This window comes from Caloenas nicobarica, chromosome 7 (genome assembly GCF_036013445.1).
Source record: "Caloenas nicobarica isolate bCalNic1 chromosome 7, bCalNic1.hap1, whole genome shotgun sequence".
NCBI classification, from domain to species: domain Eukaryota; kingdom Metazoa; phylum Chordata; class Aves; order Columbiformes; family Columbidae; genus Caloenas; species Caloenas nicobarica.
The window spans coordinates 756,939-780,456 of record NC_088251.1 but is presented as its reverse complement, the minus strand read 5'-3'; the positions used below and the strand labels follow the sequence as shown (position 1 = coordinate 780,456).

The 23,518-nt window shown below is 46.3% G+C and overlaps 1 protein-coding gene across 20 annotated transcripts in view; it reads left to right on the top strand.

Moving 5' to 3' along the window:
* Positions 1 to 384: 384 nt before the first annotated feature.
* JAKMIP3 (Janus kinase and microtubule interacting protein 3) overlaps positions 385 to 23,518 on the top strand; it is a 33,250-nt gene continuing 10,116 nt past the window's right edge. For 3 of the 20 annotated variants that reach the window (XM_065638569.1, XM_065638571.1, XM_065638570.1), the window contains exons 1-12: positions 385 to 519; positions 3,643 to 4,140; positions 13,079 to 13,294; positions 15,190 to 15,309; positions 15,704 to 15,850; positions 16,636 to 16,767; positions 17,200 to 17,235; positions 17,861 to 17,920; positions 19,722 to 19,850; positions 21,316 to 21,444; positions 22,574 to 22,657; positions 23,135 to 23,197. In XM_065638569.1, the coding sequence (XP_065494641.1) occupies positions 385 to 519; positions 3,643 to 4,140; positions 13,079 to 13,294; positions 15,190 to 15,309; positions 15,704 to 15,850; positions 16,636 to 16,767; positions 17,200 to 17,235; positions 17,861 to 17,920; positions 19,722 to 19,850; positions 21,316 to 21,444; positions 22,574 to 22,657; positions 23,135 to 23,197 (1,749 nt within the window). Of the gene's footprint in view, positions 520 to 3,642; positions 4,141 to 13,078; positions 13,295 to 15,189; positions 15,310 to 15,703; positions 15,851 to 16,635; positions 16,768 to 17,199; positions 17,236 to 17,860; positions 17,921 to 19,721; positions 19,851 to 21,055; positions 21,057 to 21,315; positions 21,445 to 22,573; positions 22,658 to 23,134; positions 23,198 to 23,518 lie in introns of all 20 variants that reach the window. The other 17 variants (XM_065638573.1, XM_065638580.1, XM_065638572.1 and 14 more) reach the window with 12 other exon arrangements.

Genomic DNA, 23,518 nt, shown 5'->3' with positions numbered 1-23,518 from the left:
AGCGGATGGTGCTGGATGTCCCTCCCAAGCATCCCATCCCTGCCCCGTGTGGATTCCAGTAAAGATGGAGTGACAGAAAACACTTACAGTTTGTGATTTAAATGTCTTGCTCTGTACAGGTGTAATACAAAATATTATTGCACCCGAATGCTGTGCAGCCCTTACTTAACCCAGGGAAGAGCCACTTGAGCCGGCTGACGTGCACCTCATGCTTCTGAGAAATGTCGTGCGTCTCACCCTGCCCCTGGCGGGAGTCGTGTCCGCTGCCGTTCTCCAGCGCTGACAGGCTGTGTGGTTTCCCTCCAGGCAGGTAAGAAGATGTAGTGGGCCGGAGGGCAGGACGAGACGCCCCGAGCGAGACCCCCTCCCTGCCACGGCCTCACCATGTCCAAGAAGGGCCCCGGCGGCCGCGCGCGGGGGGACAAGCCGGACGCCTTGGCCGCCTTGCAAGCTGCCAACGAAGAGCTCAGGGCCAAGCTCACCGACATCCAGATAGAGCTCCAGCAGGAAAAGAGTAAGGTGTGCATCTCTTCCTTCCCTTCCGCATGAATTAAAGTACGGTCTTTTGGTTTTGACTGCCAGGCACTCTTTGTAGCTGACTTGTACACGACTTCGATGGAAAGCAGAGCGTGTGCGCCGGGAGCTAGCCTGGTGTGGGAAAACGAGGCACCCCCTCTGTTGCAGGTTTTTGAATGTTCTCCTTCTGTTTCAAACACACGTGTGGGACAGAAATTCCCACCCCTGCAAGCGGGGCTGCTCAGCGGCGCGGCTCTCGGTGGCCGGTCCCGGGCTGCGGGCAGCACGTTGGCTCCCGACACCCGGGCGAGATGAAGTTGAAACGTCACATAGCTAAATGCCAGCAAAAGACCCAGAAAAACAAACATCCACTCAGAACAGATGGTATAATCATAGTGGTGGGCTGAAAGCTGCTCACGTCCTTTGTTTCTCTGGCTGGAATTTTCTCTAGTAAATATTTACCTGTTTACCAGGATGTCTGCATTGAGGGTTTTGAACGCAATCTTGTGTTATTCAGAAATTCTCTGTGCTGATTCTCTTCTTGCACATTTACACTAATTTCATTTGGATATTATGCTCAAAATCCTTCAAACTAGCTGCAAACAACTTTCAGATGTGCAGTACCAGGTCTCAGATGCAGCTCCAGCCTCAGCTTTCCCCACTTTCAGCCATAGCCTTCAGGCCGCTTGTCACTGAGGGCGTGAAACATTTATTTGCTTTTCCCTAATCCCCCAAATTAGTTTTCATGGATAAACTTTGGGGCTTTTTGGTTCCAGAATGCTAATAGAGATGTGCACTACTGTGCAGGGACAGAATGATATTCTGCATTTTTCCATTCATTTGCATCTTTATTAGGCATCGTAGACTATGAATCTTAATTTTTAAGAAAGCTTCTAGGGGTGTGTGTGTATATATTTAAATAGAACATCTGTTAATCCTTTTGTTGTGAAGCAGCATTTGCAGCTTTAAATACTGAGGACCCTGTTTTCCATCCGCCTGTCTTCCCCAGTCCTTTTGATACAACACTTCTCATCGTGGCTTCTTTTGAGTTTATGGTATGGTTTTAAATTGAAATATCTTTTGACCCTTCTGTGGTCACATTCAGTTAGTTATTTGTAATGCATAATTCATGGCTGAAAAAGCATCTGATAAAATGCAGTTGCTTGGGGCTTCACAGTAGCTTGCACAGAGCTTTTTATGTCTCGCGTATGTGTGCGCGCACGGCACAGATTGCATCTGTGTGCCAAATAATGGCTTAGCATTTCAGGGATGTAATGAGAGCTGCTGCAGATACCCACCTGAAAAATAAAGGGCTCAGACCTACCCACGACACACAGGCTAATTCTGAAATATGTGTTAGCTGGAGCATCAGCCCGTTCCCAGCCCCAGTTACACGTCAGCCTAGTTCCTCAGCATGTCCGTCCTGTAGTGTTGGTTTTTGATTCTTGTGTACATTGATGATACTTATATTGTGTTAACTTGTGCTTTTTAGGGCACTGAATTGGGTAAATTAGAGAGTCCATAAGATTTCAAGGGGTTATTATTTAATTATAAAACCAAAATATGATGCTAAAATCAGCATTGGTGCCTAGACTTTTATCCTCAATATCAATAATTTGCAAAATGACAATGATATATTTTTGTTTCTCTTTTTCTAAATATGCAGATATTTCTGCTTATGCTGATCTCCAGTGAAAGAAAACAGATTTTTCTACAATCTTTTCAACAAATTTCTCAGGGTTCTTTTTCTTATTTTCACAAATTCCATTTTCCTTAGAAGAATTCTCGAAGTTCTCCATAATGTCATACTTTTTTCCTCACACCTGCACGGTTTGGTTCTGCAGACTGTTCTCATTTGGAAGGGAGGCTGTGGAGTATTCTTAGCAAGGAAACCTTATTGTGTCAGCTGAGGAAGAAGAACACATCTTTACTAAGCAGAATTGACCTGAACATTTTTTTCCCAATGAGCACTTCAGTAGTTAATTACCATGTACTGAATATCCACTTTCCGGTTTTAGTATTTAAATATGTGCACAGTCTGTTCTGGTAAATATTATAGGGCAGAAAAGGTGACGCAAACAGCCGTGCACTCCCTCCCACAGAATAAACCTGCCCGGAGGAGATGGGCAGCCACGCAGCCACTGCGAATGCCCCTGCAAATACATGCTGGGGATCTTTTCTAGTGCAGCACCTGCTGTTATGCAGCAAACGCTTCAAGAAAGAGCTGGAGCGGGTCGTATTTTCCCCTGAGACACAGGATTCTCATTTATAGCCCAGAAGATGAGCGATGCCCACCCGCCGGTGTGTGTGCCCAGGTGTGAGCTGCTGGGCAGGGCTGCGCCGCACTGCAGCGATGGACGGAATTACAGACAGCACCTGTGTGTTGGTGCTTGAGCATGCGGGTTCGTGGCCGCAGCCCCTGGGGACAGGTGCCATCGGAAGGGGTTCAGTCACTGTCACTGGTGGTTTTGGCCACGCGGAGCTGCAGTGACTGTATCGGTGACAAGGTGAACACTCATCGGTGACAAGGTGAACACTCACCGGTGCTCCTGGAGCGAGGATGGGTCTGTCGCGCTCAGGCAGAGTTGTGCCCAGAGCATTAGTGGCAGATTTATTATAGAACCACTTGCACAGCCCGAGTCCTCCCGCCGGCTCTGCCAGAGGAGCTGCGGCACTGAAGATCCCGCAGGCACCCGCCAGACCTCGAGTCCAACGGCAGCTGTGACGGTGCATTGAAAGAATTGGCTGTAACTTCTAAAATACCTTTTCCCTGTGAAGTGGAATGTGAATTCTCTTCAAAGGAAATGCTTCCAGGGAGGAAATTTCACTTTTTTAATGTCTACGGCATGAAGGCTATACAGCAGTGCTCAGTGACCCTAGTTTTACCCAGAACCTCTTTAAAAAAAGTGATGTTTAAAACGTAATAAAGTATTTGATCATAAAGAATGAACAAAATGCCAAATACGTAGTTCTGCATGAGGTGATACTAATTGACTAAGGCTCTAAGGCACAGGCATACAACGTTAAGGTCTAATATTATAAAATTATCCATATAATTTTTGGATAAATTCTAACTTGTATTAATAATTCTGTTGATTAAAAATACATTTTTGACTTTCCCTGTAGGTCAGCAAGTTGGAAAGAGAGAAAAATCAGGAAGTCAAGCAGATCAAAGAGCACGAACAGCATAAAAGTACAGTGGTGGTAACAGAGCTCAAAGTCAAACTTCATGAAGAGAAAATGAAGGAGCTCCAAGCTGTTCGAGAAGCACTTTTGAGACAGCACGAAGCTGAACTTCTTAGAGTAATAAAAATTAAAGATAACGAAATCCAGAGACTACAGACCCTTCTCAATGCTGTACGCGATGGGGCTCCTGACAAGGTGAAAACGGTGCTGCTCACGGAGGCGAAGGAGGAGGCCAAGAAGGGGTTTGAGGTTGAGAAAATAAAAATGCAGCAAGAAATCTCAGAGCTGAAGGGGGCTAAGAAACAAGTGGAAGAGGCTTTAACGATGGTCATCCAGGCTGACAAAATTAAAGCAGCAGAGATAAGGAGTGTATATCACCTGCATCAAGAGGAAATCAGCAGAATTAAGAGGGAGTGTGAGAGAGAAATTCGTAGACTGGTATGTGTTGCCATCTGCATTTGTTTTTATTAACACTTATGTTATTGATAGTACATGAAAGTTCAGTGCTGGACTTGGATGAATGGATAAGGACGGGCATTCAAACTTCTGGAGCTTGCTTCAAATCTGTTTTACGTTTACTAACAGAGTTGTCAAAATATTTTTTGAAAACTATTAGCATTTTTTGTAAGGAACTTTTTAATCTGTGTCAGCACCTGTTAATATTGTTCAAGTTTCAGATATCAGGAAGAGGTCTTGATTTACTGACTGGTTAGGGGAATTTACACAACAGTGATTCTTGGCTCCTGCCTCTCTTTCCCCACCATTTGCCCCATGCTGTTCCACCACGTTCCCTCCCTTTCCCTGCCTTTGCTAGTTCCCGTAAAAATCTCATAATGAGCTTTACATAATCCCCAAATGGTTGGTCTTTGCATCCCATAGTGAGTCCTGCCGTGAGGCAGTGACCCCGTCACTCTGCACGGCGCTCAGGGTTCCTCTCCCTGCCCCTCCTTGGTGGCTGTCCCCAGGTGCCGTCCCCTCCTTTGGTGGCCCCGCGAGCAGCAGCTGAGTCCTAACGAACCAGCGCGACTTCTCACCCTACAACTGCCTGAAAGGAGCTTGGAGCCAGGGGGGTCGGGCTCTGCTCCCCAGGAACAAGCGCCAGGACCAGAGGAAACGGCCTCAAGTTGCGCCAGGGGAGGTTGAGGTTGGATGTGGGGAACAATTTCTTCCCCCAAGGGCTGTGGGGCATTGGAACAGGCTGCCCAGGGCAGTGCTGGAGTCGCCATCCCTGGAGGGGCTGGACAGACGGACATGAGGTTCTCAGGACATGGGGCAGTGCCGGGGCTGGGTTATGGCTGGATTCAAGGATCTCAAAGGTCTTTTCCAACCAAAATGATTCTGTGATTCCATGACTGGCACTGACTGATGCACTGGGCACTGCTTGATTAGTGTTACACACCCTTTATTTAGCCACCCATTCTCTCAGATTTCAGGTTGTTAAGGCTTTTTTTCCCCCTCATAGATTATTTTATTTTTATCAAGAGGATATTAAAATAATTTATAACCAACTGATGTATTGATACTGTTCAAATATCCTGCAGTCTAAGTACTTTCTTCTCTAAACATGCATTACTAGATGCATTGATTTAATACATCAGAAGGAAAGGATGGATAATGAACATCCTAAACAAACTCGCTGCATTACATGAAAAGTTCATGCTAATGGCCTCTAATGTAGAAGCTATAAAATAAGTATGTTCTTAGTTATAAGGAATAGGGTGGTTTGATGTCATGTTTTCTAAATTGCCTTTGAAAATCAAACTTTTTTTTTAGTTCCTTCATGAAAGAACCACATCATCTAACTGTACTAATTAAATTACATGGTGCCATTGTTTTACCCAGCCCTGAGTGCTTCCTGAGTGACTTGAAGTGCTCTCAGCTCTTCTGGCTCAACCGTAATTGATTTTGGTGGGAGCTGTGGGCTCCTGGCACCTGGCTGGGGGTGGCTGTGCCATGTCAGAGGGAACGGCTGGTGCCGTGCTGTGTGAGAGTGGCTCTCCTGCCTGGGAAATGGGGCAATTCACTTCACCTATTGCTAAAAACCAAGGCTTTTTTTCCCTTTTTAAGATAGAGGCCATCAATAAAGTGCATTTGTTGAGCCTTCTTGGGGCTGCAATGAGAGAGAAACAGAGAATGGCCCAAGGGGAGTGGGTCCGTCTGTCCATCCAGCAGAACCAGTGTGTCCCCCGCGTCTCTGCGTGTCCCCGCGTCTCTGCGTGTGCCCGCACAGGAGCCCCACACCGCAGGGACCGCACCTCCAGGTACAGCTGTGGTCCCCAGCCAGCCCTGAGCTGGTAGCGGGCTCACCTCGGGGTTTTCGAAGCTCTGTCATTCATGTACAATACATTATTTAGCTGTTCTAGCCAAGGGGAAAGTAACCTTCGAGAAAATTACTACTTCACGCCTGCTTTTTTTGATTAGTCGGAAAAGAGAAAGACAAGTTGTACTCATTCATGTTTAGCTTTGCACTGATGTCAAGTCCTTTAACATAAAGTAATTTATTGAAATTATTTATCTCTGAAAGGTACAGATTTTCATTTCCAAGTCAAGTACATCTGTGCAGGCTTGGCTTATGGAAAACACTTCCATACATAGTCAGGCAAAGATTGTTTTAAAAAGGTGAGTTAGTACTAATCCATTATTCTCCTTTCAAATTAAAACTAGTTTTTGTTGGTTTTGTGGGTTTTTTTGGCTGTTGTGGGTTGGTTTGTTTGTTTCTTTGGGTTGTTTTTGTTTTTAACTGGACAGAGAGGAACACGTTTGTGTCTCACTTTAGACTTTTGGAAAAATGTTCAATGGCTTTTAAAGTAACAGGTGTGATAGAAAGAGACAGCATTCTGCCAAAAGGAACTGTACAGCCATCAAATTTGCTTCAAGCAAAGTGGAGTTTGTTTTGCTCTTCAGCATCACCCTCTTCTATCAGATTTTTGCCAAGGGAAGTGCAGGGTGTACCTGCTCAGGCTTTCAAAAGAACCAGCTCTACCACAAACCTTTCTGTTTGGTTGACTTACTCCAACTTTGAATGCAATTAAATTGTCGCATCAGGCCAGACCTGATGCCAGTGACTTGCGTTTTGTCCTCGCCTGGTTTTCAGGGGAATCTTGCATTTCTGCCCTTTCCCAGCAGAGGGATCTGGGGAAGGCACAGCTGCTGTGCCTGCCTGTGCACTGTGCCCATCTGCAGCAGCAAAATTGACCCCAGAATGTGCCTGTCTGTGCACTGTGCTCATCTCCAGCAGCAAAATTAACCCCAGAATGTGCCTGCCTGTGCACTGTGCTCATCTGCAGCAGCAAAATTAACCCCAAAATGTGCCTGCCTGTGCACTGTGCCCATCTGCAGCAGCAAAATGAACCCCAGAATGTGCCTGCCTGTGTGCTGTGCCCATCTGCAGCAGCAAAATGAACCCCAGAATGTGCCTGCCTGTGCACTGTGCCCATCTGCAGCAGCAAAATGAACCCCAGAATGTGCCTGCCTGTGCACTGTGCTCATCTCCAGCAGCAAAATTAACCCCAAAATGTGCCTGCCTGTGCACTGTGCTCATCTCCAGCAGCAAAATTAACCCCAAAATGTGCCTGCCTGTGCACTGTGCCCATCTGCAGCAGCAAAATGAACCCCAGAATGTACCTGTCTGTGCACTGTGCTCATCTGCAGCAGCAAAATGAACCCCAGAATGTGCCTGTACTCAAAAGGAGGCTGCCAAATGCAACGGCACGCTGGGTCCTCCCCAGCTTGGGCTCTTGTGCCACAACACGTTTACAGTAGACCCTACATACACAGCAAACAGCTGTTACTGTAGGGATGTGATGTTTTCAGGGAGTCATTTGGGGAGTTTTGCACTATAGGCACACAGAGGCTTGCAGATTGTAACAGCTAACAAGGTGTAATCTCTCTTTAGAAACAGTCCCCTCTTAGTATTTAGAAATAAAAGCTCTAGCTGTGTAGTTATTTTTCAGGTGCCAGGGTAATGATGGCTTGGTGATGCCAGTGCCTTGGGTGTGACCCCATCCAGCAGAGCCGAGCGTCTGTCAGTCCCGTGAACAGCGTAGGAAAGGAAATAACGTGTTTTCCAAAAGTGTCTGCTCAAATTATTCTGGCCTTGCGTTTTCTGTTTGCACATGCAGCTTGTGCTGTTGCTGTCTGTGAAGTCTGAGTGTGACGCTCTCCAGAGAAGTACACCTGACCCGATAAACTGTCCCTGGCTCACAACCCTAAGAAATGCTAATGTCAAAGGTGAAGGTCCCTTGCAGATGGTAACAAGTAAATATGACAATGGTTTCCTTTCTAAAGAATTCTTAATTTTATTATTTTAAAAAAATGTGCATTTAAAAATGCCACACACATGTATTTAATTACATTCCTATGATCCCCTGCTAATAGCTGCACACCCTGTGTTAGTGCGTGCATGTCCAGGGAAAACAGCCCTTCGGTCAAAATTCCCCGACATTAACTGGCCTTAATTTTTATTTAATGGGGACTAAAATTCGATGTGGTAAGGAGCATTTAAATTTTACTTACATGTAGATGGGTCAAAAATGGAAGTGCTGACCAGCAGTGGCCACTGCAGCCTCCCTTCTGTTTCATTTATAAGGGAAATAAAACAGAAATCAGAAAAACTGGAGAGATGAGATTTGTTAGAGACCAGAAAGTGTTTATTTTCAACTTAAGATAAGCGTTAGTTGATGGTGATCAGCAAAAGGTTTGATAACCTGCTGTAATACCTCATGTAAGACCATTGTATGGTGAGACCTTTGTGGCTTCCTGATGGCAACGAGCACCCCAGACACAGAGATCAGTGTTCCAGTGTCACTTTGAACCTCCGTGGTACTGGCACTTCCCTCAGATTTCTCTATTAGGCAGTGGTAAATTAGTGAAAATGTCTGATTTAAAGGAAACTATGGGATGAAAATTAGAGGAAGCTGACTTTTTAAATATTAATTTTATTGGTGACTGATTTAGTCCTTATCTTCTCCTTTTTGTTCCCTTATATGGTGAAAACATACCATATTTGGTATTATAAAGGTATCTCAGCAGTCATCCTATACCGAAAGGTAGACAAATTATTCAAGATGAATAATTCCTTCTTGCAAATGTGGATTTTTTTTCATCATTTGTGGTTTGAACCTCATTTACAACAGTATTTATTCCAACTAAACCTGGACCACAGAGGATTTTGTTGTATATTAACAACTATACAACATTGTTCCTACATTTCGGAGGGTGAATAATCCTCCTAGTTCTCAGTTTTTCCTTTTGTGAAAGTAGAGCAAAAGAGAGGAGTGCAAAATAGGACAAGTGTGGGAAAAATCTTTCAGTCTTTCTTTATGCACAATTATTTCTCTCATCTAACATACTTCACTTTTGCTCTTCTGAAAACACATCATGTACTTTGCAGTGCACAGCTTACCATTGCGATATACGTTGTAATGTGTATTGTGATACGATGTTACAGTAGCGTGAGAGGTGATCGCACTTTGCATTTTGGTTTTCGTCTGTACTGAAGTAGGGAGAATGTTCCTTGGTCGACAAAACAAGGAGCCTCAGCTGGCCCCTGTGTTGTGTGAGCTGTGTTCCCGTGCCTGTGGTGGCGGGACCAGGGTTTGTGCTGCAGCGCTGTGTGACAGCCGGGCTGGGGTGCACAGCGTGTGAGCGGGTTCAAACGCCCTGGGTTAGCAACGGGAACGAGCCAGCAGCATCGCTGTGCAGGTGTGCGACTGCCGGCCCCGAGCTGTCTGGGGGACAGCAGGGTGACCATGAGCCAGCACTGGGCCCGTGTGGCCAGGAAGGGCAATGGGACCTGGGGGGATTAGAAGGGGGTGGTCAGTAGGTCAGAGAGGTTCTCCTGCCCCTCTGCTCTGCCCTGGGGAGGCCGCATCTGGAATATTGTGTCCAGTTCTGGGCCCCTCAGCTCCAGGACAGGGAACTGCTGGAGAGAGTCCAGCGCAGCCACCAAGATGCTGGAGGGAGTGGAGCATCTCCCGTGTGAGGAAAGGCTGAGGAGCTGGGGCTCTGAGCTGGAGAAGAGGAGACTGAGGGCTGACTCGTTCATGGGGATCGATATGGAAAGGGGGAGTGTCACAGGATGGAGCCAGGCTCTTCTGGGTGACAGCCAGTGACAGGACAAGGGGCAATGGGTGCAAACTGGAACACAGGAGGTTCCACTTAAATCTGAGAAGAAGCTTCTTCCCGGTGAGGGTGCCAGAGCCTGGCCCAGGCTGCCCAGGGAGGTTGTGGAGTCTCCTTCTCTGCAGACATTCCAACCCGCCTGGACACCTTCCTGTGGAACCTCAGCTGGGTGTTCCTGCTCCGGCGGGGGATTGGGCTGGGTGATCTCCAGAGGTCCCTTCCGATCCCTGACATTCTGGGATTCTGTGAAAACATCGGTCATGGCAGCTGATATCAATGTGCAGGGTCAGAACGCTGACCGGAGTTATTCTTGTGGAGTATTTGGCAAAAGCTGGTTAACCTGACGTAGCTGGCTGCTGCTGCGCGGTGACGTGTGCAGCAGCACAAAGAGGCAATCGCATTCATTTCTGGGAGGGAAGGTGACTGAGCTGCGGGGCTGGCGGGGCAGACGTCCCCTCCTGCAGCCCGTGCCTGGGAGCCCCGTCCCTCGGGGGTGACCCCGCCAAGGGTGACCCCGTCCCCTTCCACCTGCGCCCGCTGCCGTCAGCCCGGGCGATGGCAGCTGCGTCACCTCTGCTCCCGAGGGCCGGGCAGCTGCTGGCCTGTGCTAATTGCTGGCTCTGACACCGTGCCCTGGGACACGCGTTTGTCACAAGTAGCCCCAGCTGGGTGGCAACTTCTCCTTTGCCTTTGAGCTGCTGCCCGCGGCCGCCCGGCTGTTCACTGCACGCCGGTTCCTTGCAGGCGGATTCTGGGGTGTGCGGCTGTGGCCCAGTGGCCTCTGTGAATGTGCAGAGCTGCAGAGACCCCAGGAACGGCGCAACGAGAAATTCCCCAACCAGGGAACCTACGTGATGGAAATAATACATTTAAAAAGAATCGCGCAGTTTAAAACTGGCTGCATGTCATGCCGTGCTAGGCATTGCGCTGGGTAGCACAAGGAGGGAATAACAAATGTAACTTTGCATGGGATTATGCTTGCTTAATTGGCATCAGCTGCGCTCACAGGCTGGCTGTTAATTAGCGCTCCCACATAAATATTCATCCCAAGTCAAGGCGGGCTGTGAGAACCGAGGTGGGAACATCCACAGCAGGGCGGCCGCTCCGGGGGTTGGATGCTCCCGTGTGCTGACGCCTTCCCCAGCGCTGCGTGTCTGCAGCCGTCGCGGCCGGGGAGCCGACGCGGGTGGGGAGGAGCGGGCCCACCGGTCCCCTCCCCACGCAGGATGAGTTCGGGGTGCGCAGCACCCATCTGGGGGGAGCACCTGGGGACCGGCACCTCTTCCAGTGAGTTGCAAGTTGTTTCTTGTCTTTACGTTTCCTTAATGTTACTAATGCTAGGAAGAAATGTGCTGAATAATATTTTTCAGTGAAACGCTTCCTTGCATTTGTACTATCTCTACAGCATTTCTGTTTAATAATGGGCTGCAAACACCAAACTGTTATGCATGTTTCATGAATGTGAATTTAATCATATGAAGGCTGATATTTAATCATGTGAATACTGATGTTTCCTTTGTTGCTTCTGAAGATTACGTTTAGGGTTTTTTCTGAAGTACAAGCCATTAATGAAATACTGTGAAATGTTTTGTGTTTTCTCCAGTTTCTTTGTTCCTCCTAATTTAAAGTATTGCTTGTGTTGTACCATGTATTTGTTTTCATATAAATGGGGATCAACTACCCAATATTCTGCTTATTTTAAACAAATCTTCACTGGATGTTGTGTTACCTTTTCATCTATATACCCATTTAGATTTCTACCTGATAGGTATGTAGCAGAAAGACCTCAGTTGGCATCTCTTTGTTTCATTCCAAGTCAGTAGACTCTTGCCCCAATGGAAATTGTTGAAAGCACCCTTAATAAAATGGCACCCAAAGTGCATTAGATTTGCTCCATTTTACTAAAAGAATCTAGATTTTGCATAACCTTGAAGGTGCAGGTATTTCGGAGTTGTCCAGCCTGGCTTTTGGCGAAGGCCGACTCTGCCCGGGCCATGCGGGACCCCCGCCTTTGTACCTGGTTCTCCTGCTGGCTCTGTGTAACGCCCAGCACTTGGGTTTGCCCTTTTTCGCAGTTTTTTGCAGTTATTAGAAACAAAGTACTCTGAGTGATCTGGTAATTAATTCACAGCGTCATTTTTTTTCCAGGCTCACAGACAAAGCTAGCAAATATAAAAGTACCAAACACAGTGCTCACAAGGCAAAATGTACTTATTTCAAGCAGGCCACATTTTAAAAACTGATCATTGAAATTAAATGTGTAAAGTCTCAAAAACTTGTGCCAAAAATCTTCTGCTTGTATGGTGTCTGAAACCAGCTCGCCAGACATTTTAGGGATGTATGTGATTTCTTTCTTTCCACAGAATCATTATCTGTAAGCACATTGGGCAGCCCTGTGGTGTGCGAGTGTAATTAATACTTTACATTCATGTATAATGTATGTGCATGTAATCCAGCCAGGGGGAGCTGGAGATTCTGTTGCAGTGAGAGAGGTTCTAATTCCTCATTAGCGTTTGGAAAAAAGATCCAGAAACTATTCCTGGAGCACCTGCAGACTCCTCGTGCCCGACCCACCGGCGAGGGGCACCCGGGTCCTGAGCTGGGGACAGCGCGGGCCAGGGCCACCAAGAGAATCAGAGACACCGTCATCTACCTGCTTAATGATTTCACATAAGGTTTAGTATGCATAGGCAGAACTGTCATGGGAAGGGGTAATTAAACAAATTGCTCACATGGGATCCTTTTGGAAAAAAAGAGTTTTAAAAGTTCACATTGCTTCTGTACTTTGGAATTTTAAAGAGTACTCAGGCTTTAATGTTTTTCTTTTAAAATTATGAATCCAGATTTTCAAAAGGTGGTGGCCAAGTGAAATGCTGCAAAATCATTAAAATGTTTGAGCGAACTGATACAAATTGCGATATGAGTATTAGGTTTTAAATCTTTTTAAAAGATATTCTGAAATGGTACTAAAAATATGGGGTATTTCCCAATAATTTTAATGAAAAAATTCCTGCTGGAAAGAGAAGCTTCGTTCTGGGTGGCCCCCAGAAGAGCAGCGTTCCCGAGCTGGCGAAGCGATTTGGGTGGTACGTTCACTGTCGAGTGTTGGTCGCTGTTTTGTCGCCTCCTGAGCGTTACCATGTCCCCAGGGCGCTCAGCTCCGTGCTGGGCTCTGCCCGCGGTCGGGGTCGGGAGATGCTGTGTTGTTTCAAGCCGCTGCTGCCTGTGTGATTGTGTTCTGTTCTCCTTGTAGATGGAGGAGATTAAATTTAAAGACAGAGCAGTCTACGTGCTGGAGAGAGAGTTAGGGGTGCGAGCCGGGCATGCTCAGAGACTGCAGCTCCAAAAGGAGGCTTTAGATGAACAACTGTCCCAGATCAAAGAGGCCGATCGGCATCTGAGCAGCCCCAAGCGGGAACTTCCTTATCCAAGTGGTGCAGGAGACGCCTCAGATCATTCGGGAAGCCCCGTAAGCACTTTCACGTGGTTTCACCTACACAAATGAGCAGAGAGTGACCAAATGGCACCAAGTGACAGAATCTTGATGAGCGCGCCCCGGAGCAACAGCTTTCCCATAGCCGCGCACCCGGGTCTTGCTCTCGTTTGTGAGCCAAAACTCTCAGATTTAAAATCCAGCCTTGTTATGGGAGAGCTTTTGCTTTGTTGTTGGTTTGTTTTCTGGTTTGTTTGGTTTGGTTTTCTTAGTGGGGGATCTTTTTCTGTTCTTTTTCTCTTCCTTTTCCTCACTGTACCATGCTGCTGCCACCTGCCTTGATTTGACACTTTGACACCCTTTTGCCAACAAATGATGCAAATGCATTTCTAACCCAAGTGATGTATGTGTGCTCGCTTTCGGAACCGCTAATGCCGGGCTCTGTGAGCAGATGTACGAGGCCAGTGTTCGGAGGGAGCCGGGGGAGGTGACGGGTGCACGAGGTGCGGGATGTCCCCGTCCCCAAACATGGCTGTGGGCTCGGGATGTCCCCGTCCCCAAACACCGCTGTGGGCTCGGGATGTCCCCGTCCCCAAACACCGCTGTGGGCTCGGGATGTCCCCGTCCCCAAACACCGCTGTGGGCTCGGGATGTCCCTGTCCCCAAACACCACTGTGGGCTCGGGGTGTCCCTGTCCCCAAACACCGCTGTGGGCTTGGGATGTCCCTGTCCCCAAACACCGCTGTGGGCTCGGGATGTCCCTGTCCCCAAACATGGCTGTGGGCTCGGGATGTCCCTGTCCCCAAATATGGCTGTGGGCTCGGGATGTCCCCATCCCCAAACACCGCTGTGGGCTCGGGATCTCCTGCTGCTGCTGTCTCGCTTTCAGTGCACCAGAAAGTGAATTAAACACCTGTTAACCTCTTCTCTCCTATTTCCTTTTTACACTGCAATATCCAGAACATTAAATTTTAGTCAACCTTTCACAATTTTTTTGAATATAGCTATGGGTCCTATCTGCTTTTGCCTTAATTTGCTAATATTAAAAAACCCTCAGTTAACTGACCTCATACATCTGACGTATGCAGATTTTCTCCATTGCTGGTTCTCATCAAGATTTCTTTTGCAACAGCCTTAATTTTCTCAGTAGAAGTGTAAACACTTAGACACGAGCCAACCGATCTGTTTTATTCTTTGCCTCGAGCCTCTCCTGCACCTGTTGAATGAGGAACCCTGGACATCCCAAAAGTGCCACCAGCACTACAGACACTAATTCGTTTTGATTTGTACTCGACTTCTGCCAAACACCAGAACAAGTTCCAGAGAAGGGGAAAAAGTGTCACATTTGTAAATAGCTGTAACTTCTGATTCTGAATGAGAATGTCTACCTATATCTCCATTTATAATTTGATTTAAACATTTTAACTCAGATAAAGTGCTACTCTTTTGGCTTTATGAGTGACCCTTTAGAACCCAATAAGGGCCACAGCTTTATGGAAGAAGAGCTTATGCAATGATATAATTGCATGGATTTTCCCCATTTGTACTTCCATATTTTTAATATCATTTTCTTATAACGAAGTCCTCCGAGTGGGTGTTGTGTCTGAAGCACTCAGTTCAACAGTGGCATACATTGGAACCATTGCCTCAATTTTTGATATTTTCTTTTCTATTTCCAAGTTTACCATTTGTGCCTTTGTATTTGCATATACATACTTCTGCATTTGCATACTTTGTTATGTTTTCACTCCTAACTTTCCGTTGGTCTCATCCCGCAGCTTTCAGCGATCAGTTAGGTCACACAGGTTGCACTCTGCTGTATGATGTTTTGAAATGTTTGGCTGTGGGATAAGAAAAAGTTTGAGCTTTGAAAAATATTGATACTGCACGTGCACTTACGAGCAGTTATTTGCAGTTGATCTTTGTTTTAGGAACAGCAGTTGGATGAAAAGGATGCCCGGCGTTTCCAACTGAAAATCGCCGAGCTGAGCTCCATCATCAGGAAGCTAGAGGACCGGAACGCGCTGCTGTCGGAGGAGAGGAACGAGCTGGTGAGTGCACATGATGCACAAAATATCGAGATTTTTCCCCTGCGCTGTTTGGAAATCACTGCAGGACTAGCTGGCTCCTCCTTGGGCTCTGTGTTTGGTGGTACGCCACATCACACTCGTCTTCAATCACATAACAATGAATTTTTAAGGTGACGTTAACTGGAATTATTTGTATTTGTTTTTAAAAATAAATACGTTCCCCACATGGTACACTCATTACGCAGATTGAATAGCTCACGAAAGAAGAACGATCTGCTTCCCCATGGAAAATACCAAGAGGTTTTGATCAATTCTGCTTTGCAGAGAAAATACTGCTGGCATGATAAAGAAAGAAAATGATTAATTTATCTGGTGAAAAATAAGGGGAGGTGTTAATTCTCTCTTTATCTTTCAGTTAAAACGTCTTAGAGAAGCTGAAAGTCAGTATAAGCCCATTTTGGACAAAAACAAACGCCTCAGTAGGAAGAATGAAGAGTTGTCACATGCCTTACGTCGAATGGAAAACAAATTAAAATTTGTAACCCAAGAAAATATAGCAATGGTAAGTGTGTGTGTGCTCAGGGAGAACGTGCAGTTCAGCTCTCCCGATGGAGTTGGGCGTCATCCCAAACCTGCGAGTTCAATAGGAATCGTCCCCTTTCGGGTGCTTGCAGAGGCACTCTGCGGTGCACTGCTGAGTGCTTTGTGCCTTCAACATGTTTTGTTTTACATAAAATGTTTTACTTTACTTTTAAAAGAAATAGTCCTGAAGAAAAGAGATTGTGTGAGCTTTGCACGTGTTGATCAGGCAGCTGCTCAGGCACTGGCTGCTCAGCTTCCCATGAGCACAAATCACCCGCTTCACCTGGGACTTTTGTGCCAGAATCACCTCGGAATCCTTAGGAAATCGGCACTTGTGACTCTTCCCTTTGTTTTCATTTGAATATTGGTAGTGTGCAAAAGCTGGCAGCACGTAGCTGTGGCTTTGTACTGATGTGGCGGGGCTGAGGTCACCCCTGTGGTGCTGCGGATCAAAGCCAAGCAGGGGAACCGGGGAGAAGCGCCCGTGGTCCCAGCTCTGCGGATTCCCCCTCTGCCCAGAGCAAGCCTGCGGGCCATCAAACTTCCCCCCGTTGTCCCCCACGGCCACAAGTTTCAGGCGGTGGCCTGCGGAGCAGGAACCGCTGGCGTGTTTGCACTCGGCATATGGCCCAGCAAAGGGCAGCGGGGCAGCCGCCAGCACCGCCGGCAGCGGGGGCACATCCCCGCTGGAAGGGAAGGGTTCTGCGCTGTGCTGCGGCAAAGCCTTCTCACCATCTCCCCCTCTGCCCTCTGGGTTTCTTGTAGAGGCAAAGAGCTGGAACGATAAGGAGACCGAGCTCTTTAAATGACCTCGACCACAGCCAGGAAGAGAGAGAAGTCGATATCCTGAGACTACAAGTCATTGAACAGCAGAACATCATTGACGAACTCTCCAAGGTGAGATGTAACCCCACCGCTCTCACGGGAGGTCGACCGAAGCAAGGGGTGGGCTAACGAGCGCGGCTCGCAGCAGCGGACACATGGTAGATATTTCTGTGATCAGTAGTGATTGAGCTGAATGTAAGTTATCTGTGGTACAGTATTTGGAAAAATCCTTTCAGTCCACGTTGTACTTGCATGACAGAACCATTGCGGCATGGCCGGTGGATGTGCTGATACCCAGATCCTGCACCTGCAAGAGAAAGTCAGAGCTGCTGTAGCTGGAGACAGCATCAGGGCTAAAGATTGCTGTGTACGAGGCGGGTGTTCTGTAGCGTTGTGTTCTCAGTCTTTGGAAAGAGCAAATACTGAAATCATAACACACCTCAAGAATTTATATTTTTTTTATGTCTTTACATTTACTGACATTATTTCTTTCTTTTTTATTAGACGCTGGAAACTGCTGGCTATGTGAAGAGTGTCATGGTAAGAATGAAGTTAACTTCATCCTCATCTTTGTAAGCTTTAAATTGATGTTCATGAAAAGCAGGCAGGATGTAATAATATTTATCACTACTTACATCTCTATTGAGGCAGCAAGCGATCTCTGTGTTTTGCTCAGTGTAGATGTTATCAAAGACTGTTCATCAGAACTTGTTCAGCAGAGAAGAACATAGTGATAGTGGAGAGCAAAGCTCTGGTGAGAGTGCAGCTTTGTCTCACCCACGCTGGCATGTTCTCGGTCACTGCCCTCCGCCATCTCACCCCTTCGCTCTTGTCAGGAAAGATTTCGTGAAGTTAAGCCACTAATATGTGTTGATAAAACTTGTACTGGTTTGTTCTTCATTGCCAGGTGTGCAGCAAAGCTTGTCTTGTCAAGCAAAACAAGTATTTAATTTTCTGCTGTCACTGCTGCTGTTATTAGGATTTGCCGTGGGGCTGGTGGTGGCGGCACATTGTCAGTGTCCACAGTGCCGTCGCATCCTTCTACCAAATGGTTAAAATGAAAGATAGAGGGGGTCTTGATTGCCTAATGACTACTAGTACTGACATAGTTAATTTAAGTAACAGCTCTCTGAAAACATCTAACGTATGTCTCTGATTCTTTCAGGAGCGTGATAAGCTGTTACGGTATAGGAAGCAAAGGAAAAAAATGACAAGAATTCCTAAGGTAAAAAAAGCCTATGTCATGGCATGGTGATGGGCATGTTGGCTTCGGGGTGCTCCGAGCGCTGCGGAGCCAGGCGGGGACGTTCTCAGGGGTCTAGAAACGGGTCCTGATTAAAGTTTGGCTTGCAGGACATTCCCAGACAGCGTCGGGATAATTCAGACAAGACGGGGCAGGAGCAGGGGAGCTGTTTGCGTTGTGCGTTACAAGCAGTTGCACGCTCTGCGGTTACCCCCAGCGCTTTCACTGTCCCGTGGGACCTCCGTGGTGTGTGACTGTCTTAAGATGAGACAGAATTTGTGAATTAGCACATCTCAAAATGATCTTTTAATGACACTGCCTGAAAACATATGTAGGTTGTAAATAATTCACTATGGAGTTTAGTAACATGCAAAAACTGCTGGTTACAAGGAGCAGTGGTTAGAGCTCAGGGAAAAAGAAAATGTTAGTTAATGAATACTTGGCAGGATGTTAATATAAATATTAACACTGTAGTGACTTCGTAAGGTATATTGTCAGGGGCCTGAGAGAAAGCCGTGTTCTGCATATGAACAATTAAGGCAGTGATGGAGCTAATGAATCTATAAACAATGAATTGTGGGCGATGCAAGATAAATCTTCAACTCCTGGCAGCCTGCAAATGGCAGCTGGGCCTGTGAAGGAGAGTTATGTTTTGTCTCCTTCAAAAAGATATCCACTGCAAATCAAAAAAATAAAAAAAGCCCAAGTCTAGAAATGGTTTTTTGTACATCAACAATTAAAATATCTTTAAAAACTGAAATGTCATCTTTGACTTTCAAGCATTTGACAGTAAATCTTCTTTTTACCAGTGCTACCCTCATTCTTTTAAACAGAGAGCAGATTTGAATGGAAAAATTAATTTCTTCAAATTGTAAAAACATTGCTGCAGTGATTAGCTTCAAATTTTCAAGTAAATTATTTCTTGAAAATCTAACTTTGCGTGTGACAGTTGTGGTAATGACAGGAGGGACATGGTGGTGGTGACGATGTGTTAACAGAGACATTTGAATGCGCATGTCCCACCTCACAGGGACGTGAACACACAGAGCAGTAAAAAGGGTGATGTGCCTTAGCTAGGGAAATCGGGAGGAAAATACATTAAAGCAAGGCAAGGGCTTTGAGGCTGCACACCATCATACCTAATGACAAACACGGCAATTCCGCAATTTGAAAAGATTCAGCTGTCGTTAGAGCACTGCCATCGGGCTGAGAAAGCTTTGCAAAATGCGTGTAAAGAACTGCGTGGTTTTCCAAAAACCAACAGAGTGAAAATTACCGATAATCTGGGATTCAGATTCCTCCAAAGGTATATATGTTCAAATCCTACAGAGGTGCAGGGCTTTGCCGTGTGTCCAAAGTTGTCGCTGTCCCCGCGATGCCGCAAGGTGGCACGGCCGATGGCACCGCTGGCGTTGGTGCCACGGCCGATGGCATCACTGGTGGCACGGCCGATGGCACCGCTGGCGTTGCTGCCGCAGGGCGGCACGGCCGATGGCACCGCTGGCGTTGCTGCCGCAGGGCGGCACGGCCGATGGCACCGCTGGTGTTGGTGCCACGGCTGATGGCATCACTGGTGGCATGGCCGATGGCACCGCTGGCGTTGCTGCCGCAGGGCGGCACGGCCGATGGCACCGCTGGCGTTGCTGCCGCAGGGCGGCACGGCCGATGGCACCGCTGGCGTTGGTGCCACGGCCGATAGCATCACTGGTGGCACGGCCAATGGCACCGCTGGCGTTGCTGCCGCGGGTCACGGCTGCGCTCGCTGACCCCTTGTCTCTGCCAGAAGCCGGTTGTGGAGACGTTTTTCGGCTACGACGAAGAAGCTTCCTTGGAGTCTGATGGTTCCTCTATCTCGTACCAAACTGACCGGACAGATCAAACCCCTTGCACTCCTGAAGATGACTTGGAAGAGGTATTCATGAAAAATATGTGCTATTTTGTTTTGAAACCTCACTACTGATTTTTAGTTAAATTCCTGGTCCATCACCTCTGACCAGAAAACTTAAAACTTATGTTAAATTTCATACTGTGCTTGTTGGTTAATATCCCTGGATTTCAAGTCTTCAGTAATTTCACAACTTTTAGCCAGGTTGGAAATATTATATCCTAAGAATGTTGGATTTATAATGAGTTTATAGGTCTAAAAAGACTATGAAGTTGGACAACCCTGGGAAGATCTATTCACGCAGAGATTTACGGCAGGTTTGTGCATGTGTAGTTTGGTTCAGGTGCTTCTGGTTGTTTTGACCTCGGCAAAGCGTGGCCCTAAGCGCTAAGACTGTTTCTGGAAGGAAATCACGCGGTCACACAGCACCCGGCTCCTCGCCGGGATATTGGGATTGTGACTTTCCAGAGGCTCTGGATGCCGAGTACACAAGGGAGCTGGTAATACAAATAAACGTGACTATTCCTGGTGTTTTGCAGGGCTTCCCTATAAATGTGTTCCCGAGTGTGTGTCAGGTTGCTGAACCATCACATGGTTCTGGCTTTAACAAGAATCCTGTAATAAACAAAAAATTGCTCTTTAAGACTTGCAGCCTTTTTATAGTTTGCTGCCTGCAAGTTTTCGTCCACTATTTCACCTGTTTCATGGGTTGTAATTAGATCTGGTAAAAGGGAAGCTGGAGGATTCTGATCTCCATCATAAAAGATCCATGACTGGTTACCAGGTGCGTGCTGCGCTGCAGGAAATCTAAAAGTATTTTTATATGTATGAACCTATCTATTTTTCATTCCTATATTGACAGTTTTTTCCCTGTTCAGACAGTACGGAGTTTATGCATGCAACCAGCAGTATAATTTCATTTCATGTCGAATGAACTATTCCGATCAACCCGATGTGAAAGCATTCAATGCTGGATATTGTCAGGAGAGTGAGGAAGATGAAGGGCTCTTTTCATGTTGATGTCACCATTTCTACAAGTATTAACTCTAGATTAGTGTATTAATAATTGAGTGAGACTGTCAGGCTTGGCTTATTCTCCAGATTCGAAACCTTTTGTTGTTTGAGGAAAGTTGTGTTTTCACCTTTAAATGTGATGACTTTGCCTGTTACAGTAATAAAGGTTGATTCAGTCATTAGTATGTTATACGGATGGCAAGTTTTTATCTTTCCAGGGTGGGGGGAATCATCTTTTTTTTTCTATATTGAATTTTCCTGAAGTAAGTGTATGCAAGAGATGTTTAAAGAACAAAAGAGAATTAGTCTGAGGGCACATAAACAAGTTCGGCAGTACTGCGCTTCCCAAAGTGCATTTTGAAAGTAATAATCTTGGCACATTTTAGAGAAAGGAAATGTAATCCACTCTTATAATTTTTTATACTTTCATTGCAGAAAAAAAGCAACTGGTGCGATGCGTATTTGTGTTTAATTCCAGGGCATGGCCAAGGAAGAGACAGAACTGCGGTTTCGGCAGCTGACGATGGAGTACCAGGCTCTGCAACGAGCTTACGCCCTATTGCAAGAACAGGTCGGAGGAACATTGGATGCAGAGCGAGAAGTTAAGGTCTAAATGGCTTATATTACGTGAAAATAAAGGAGTGTGATTGTGTGGGGGTTTCCGATCGCACGTGCTCAGGCTGTGTGCGGGGGCTCCGGCGTGTCCCCCATCCCCGGGAAGGGCTGCTGGGCTGGGGAGCCACCGTCCTACCGTTCAGTCTTTGCACCTTGGATCGGCTTAATAGAAATTCTAGTGGGAATTTGTATGGGAAATCATTAAAATTAAAAAAATCCAGGACAGATAACCTTCAATATATAATGCTTGGTATTTAATTGCTTCTGGAGTCTGTGAGATTACATGGTTCCTCATGAAATGTCTAGAAGGCTTAAACTGAGTTTCTTTTTCTTAATTAAATTGCAAAGTGGCCTGTGTTATTCTACCTGCCTCACACGGCCCATGTGGCTTCAAACACGGCATAAGATGTGACATTTGTTATAAGTATACTGTATATTACAAGGAGTTGGTAGGACTTGTGCGGAGAATGCTAAGGGCGAATACAGTAAATAAAGGGACAAATTCTGTTCCAGTAAACGTGTGTAGGAAGGTGGTATATATTTAAATAAGTGTGAAGCTACAGGCATGGTAAAAAAATTGCACACAATGCAGGAAGACCCTAAGACAGGGTACTGAATGCGTGAGGAGGAACGCAGTTTGCCAGTTTGTAACGTTACATACGTAGACTCTGTTCTGAGCTTTTTAACTCATCAAAAATGTAAAGGAATCAGGTGTGCCCAGAATTGTGGCATAATAATTTTCCTTTGTGTCCACGGAGCGGTGACTGTGTGCGTCACACGGGCTTTTTCCAGCCCCTTTTCTGGCCCGGGGCCGCCCGCTCGCTGCAGCTGCCACAGCAGCCCCAAGGAGCCACTTACGCGTTGCTGTCCTGCCGTCCGCCTCATGGGATGCTGCTGATGTCAATCTGGACCTAAGTCTCAAAATTACTGCCCTTTCTTACAGACTTCTTCTTGCGATTAACGGCTAATGTTGTGTGCTGCCAATTTATTCTGCCAAAGAACTTCAAAACTTATTTGTTAAAAGTATTTGATGTTTTAAGTGCTTTCTGTACCTGCGTTAGCTTCTGTCTTTCCCTAAAAGTCTGATGTGTTATTTTTCCTGTTTCCCTGCTATCCTACAGACGCGTGAGCAGCTCCAGGCAGAAATCCACCGCTCCCAGGCGCAGATAGAAGATCTGGAGAAGGCCCTTGCCGAGCAGGGGCAGGTAATGCCATGGCCAGAGCCATCCCTGGCTCGGGAAACCTTCCTGTTCACCTCACCCTGCGATGCTGCGGCTGCTAGTTAGCCTTACTGATAAAGAATGTCTGAGTTTGTGGCTTTTATGTATCCATCAAACAAAGAAATTAGTTTCCAAATAAGATTTGGTTTGCCTAGTGTTCAGAAATGTGTAATTTTTATTCAGTATAATTGCAATTTAATAGTAACTACATAGCTAGAAATATCCCCTTTTAATGCAAACCGATCTTATATCGGAAAAGGTTTCTTGAATCATTGTAGTGTTTCTATTCTATTTGTATACAACAAACTGTTAAAACATGACAGAGTGAGCTTTTATAACATAGGAAATAGTGGAATTACAATTTCATATGCAATACTATTCTGTCCATCTTTAGATGTGTGATTTAATGAAATGCTGCTGTGTTTGTGCTTCACCTACAATATTGGTTATTTCTTTTTCAAGGACATGAAATGGATTGAGGAGAAGCAAGCATTGTACAGAAGAAACCAAGAACTGGTAGAAAAGGTGCTCAATGTTTCTATTTGTATTACTCAAATAATATTTGTAGCTTAAGGAATGCAGAAAGTGCAGTACATTAATCTGTATCCCACAGACCATTCACATATAATAACAAGATCCTTGTAAACCTGCCAGAAAAAGTGGTTTTCTGGCATTCCCTCTTGCCCCATGAAGTGTCGCGGTGTTGTGGGGATGTGGCTGTGGGGAAGAGCCCCGCGTTCCCCAGCACTGGTGCCACTGTCCCCACTGCTGTCCCGGGTGGGCTGGGACCACCGGTGCTCGCCCGGACCCGGCGTCGTCCCGGCACAGCCCACGCGCGGCACAGCT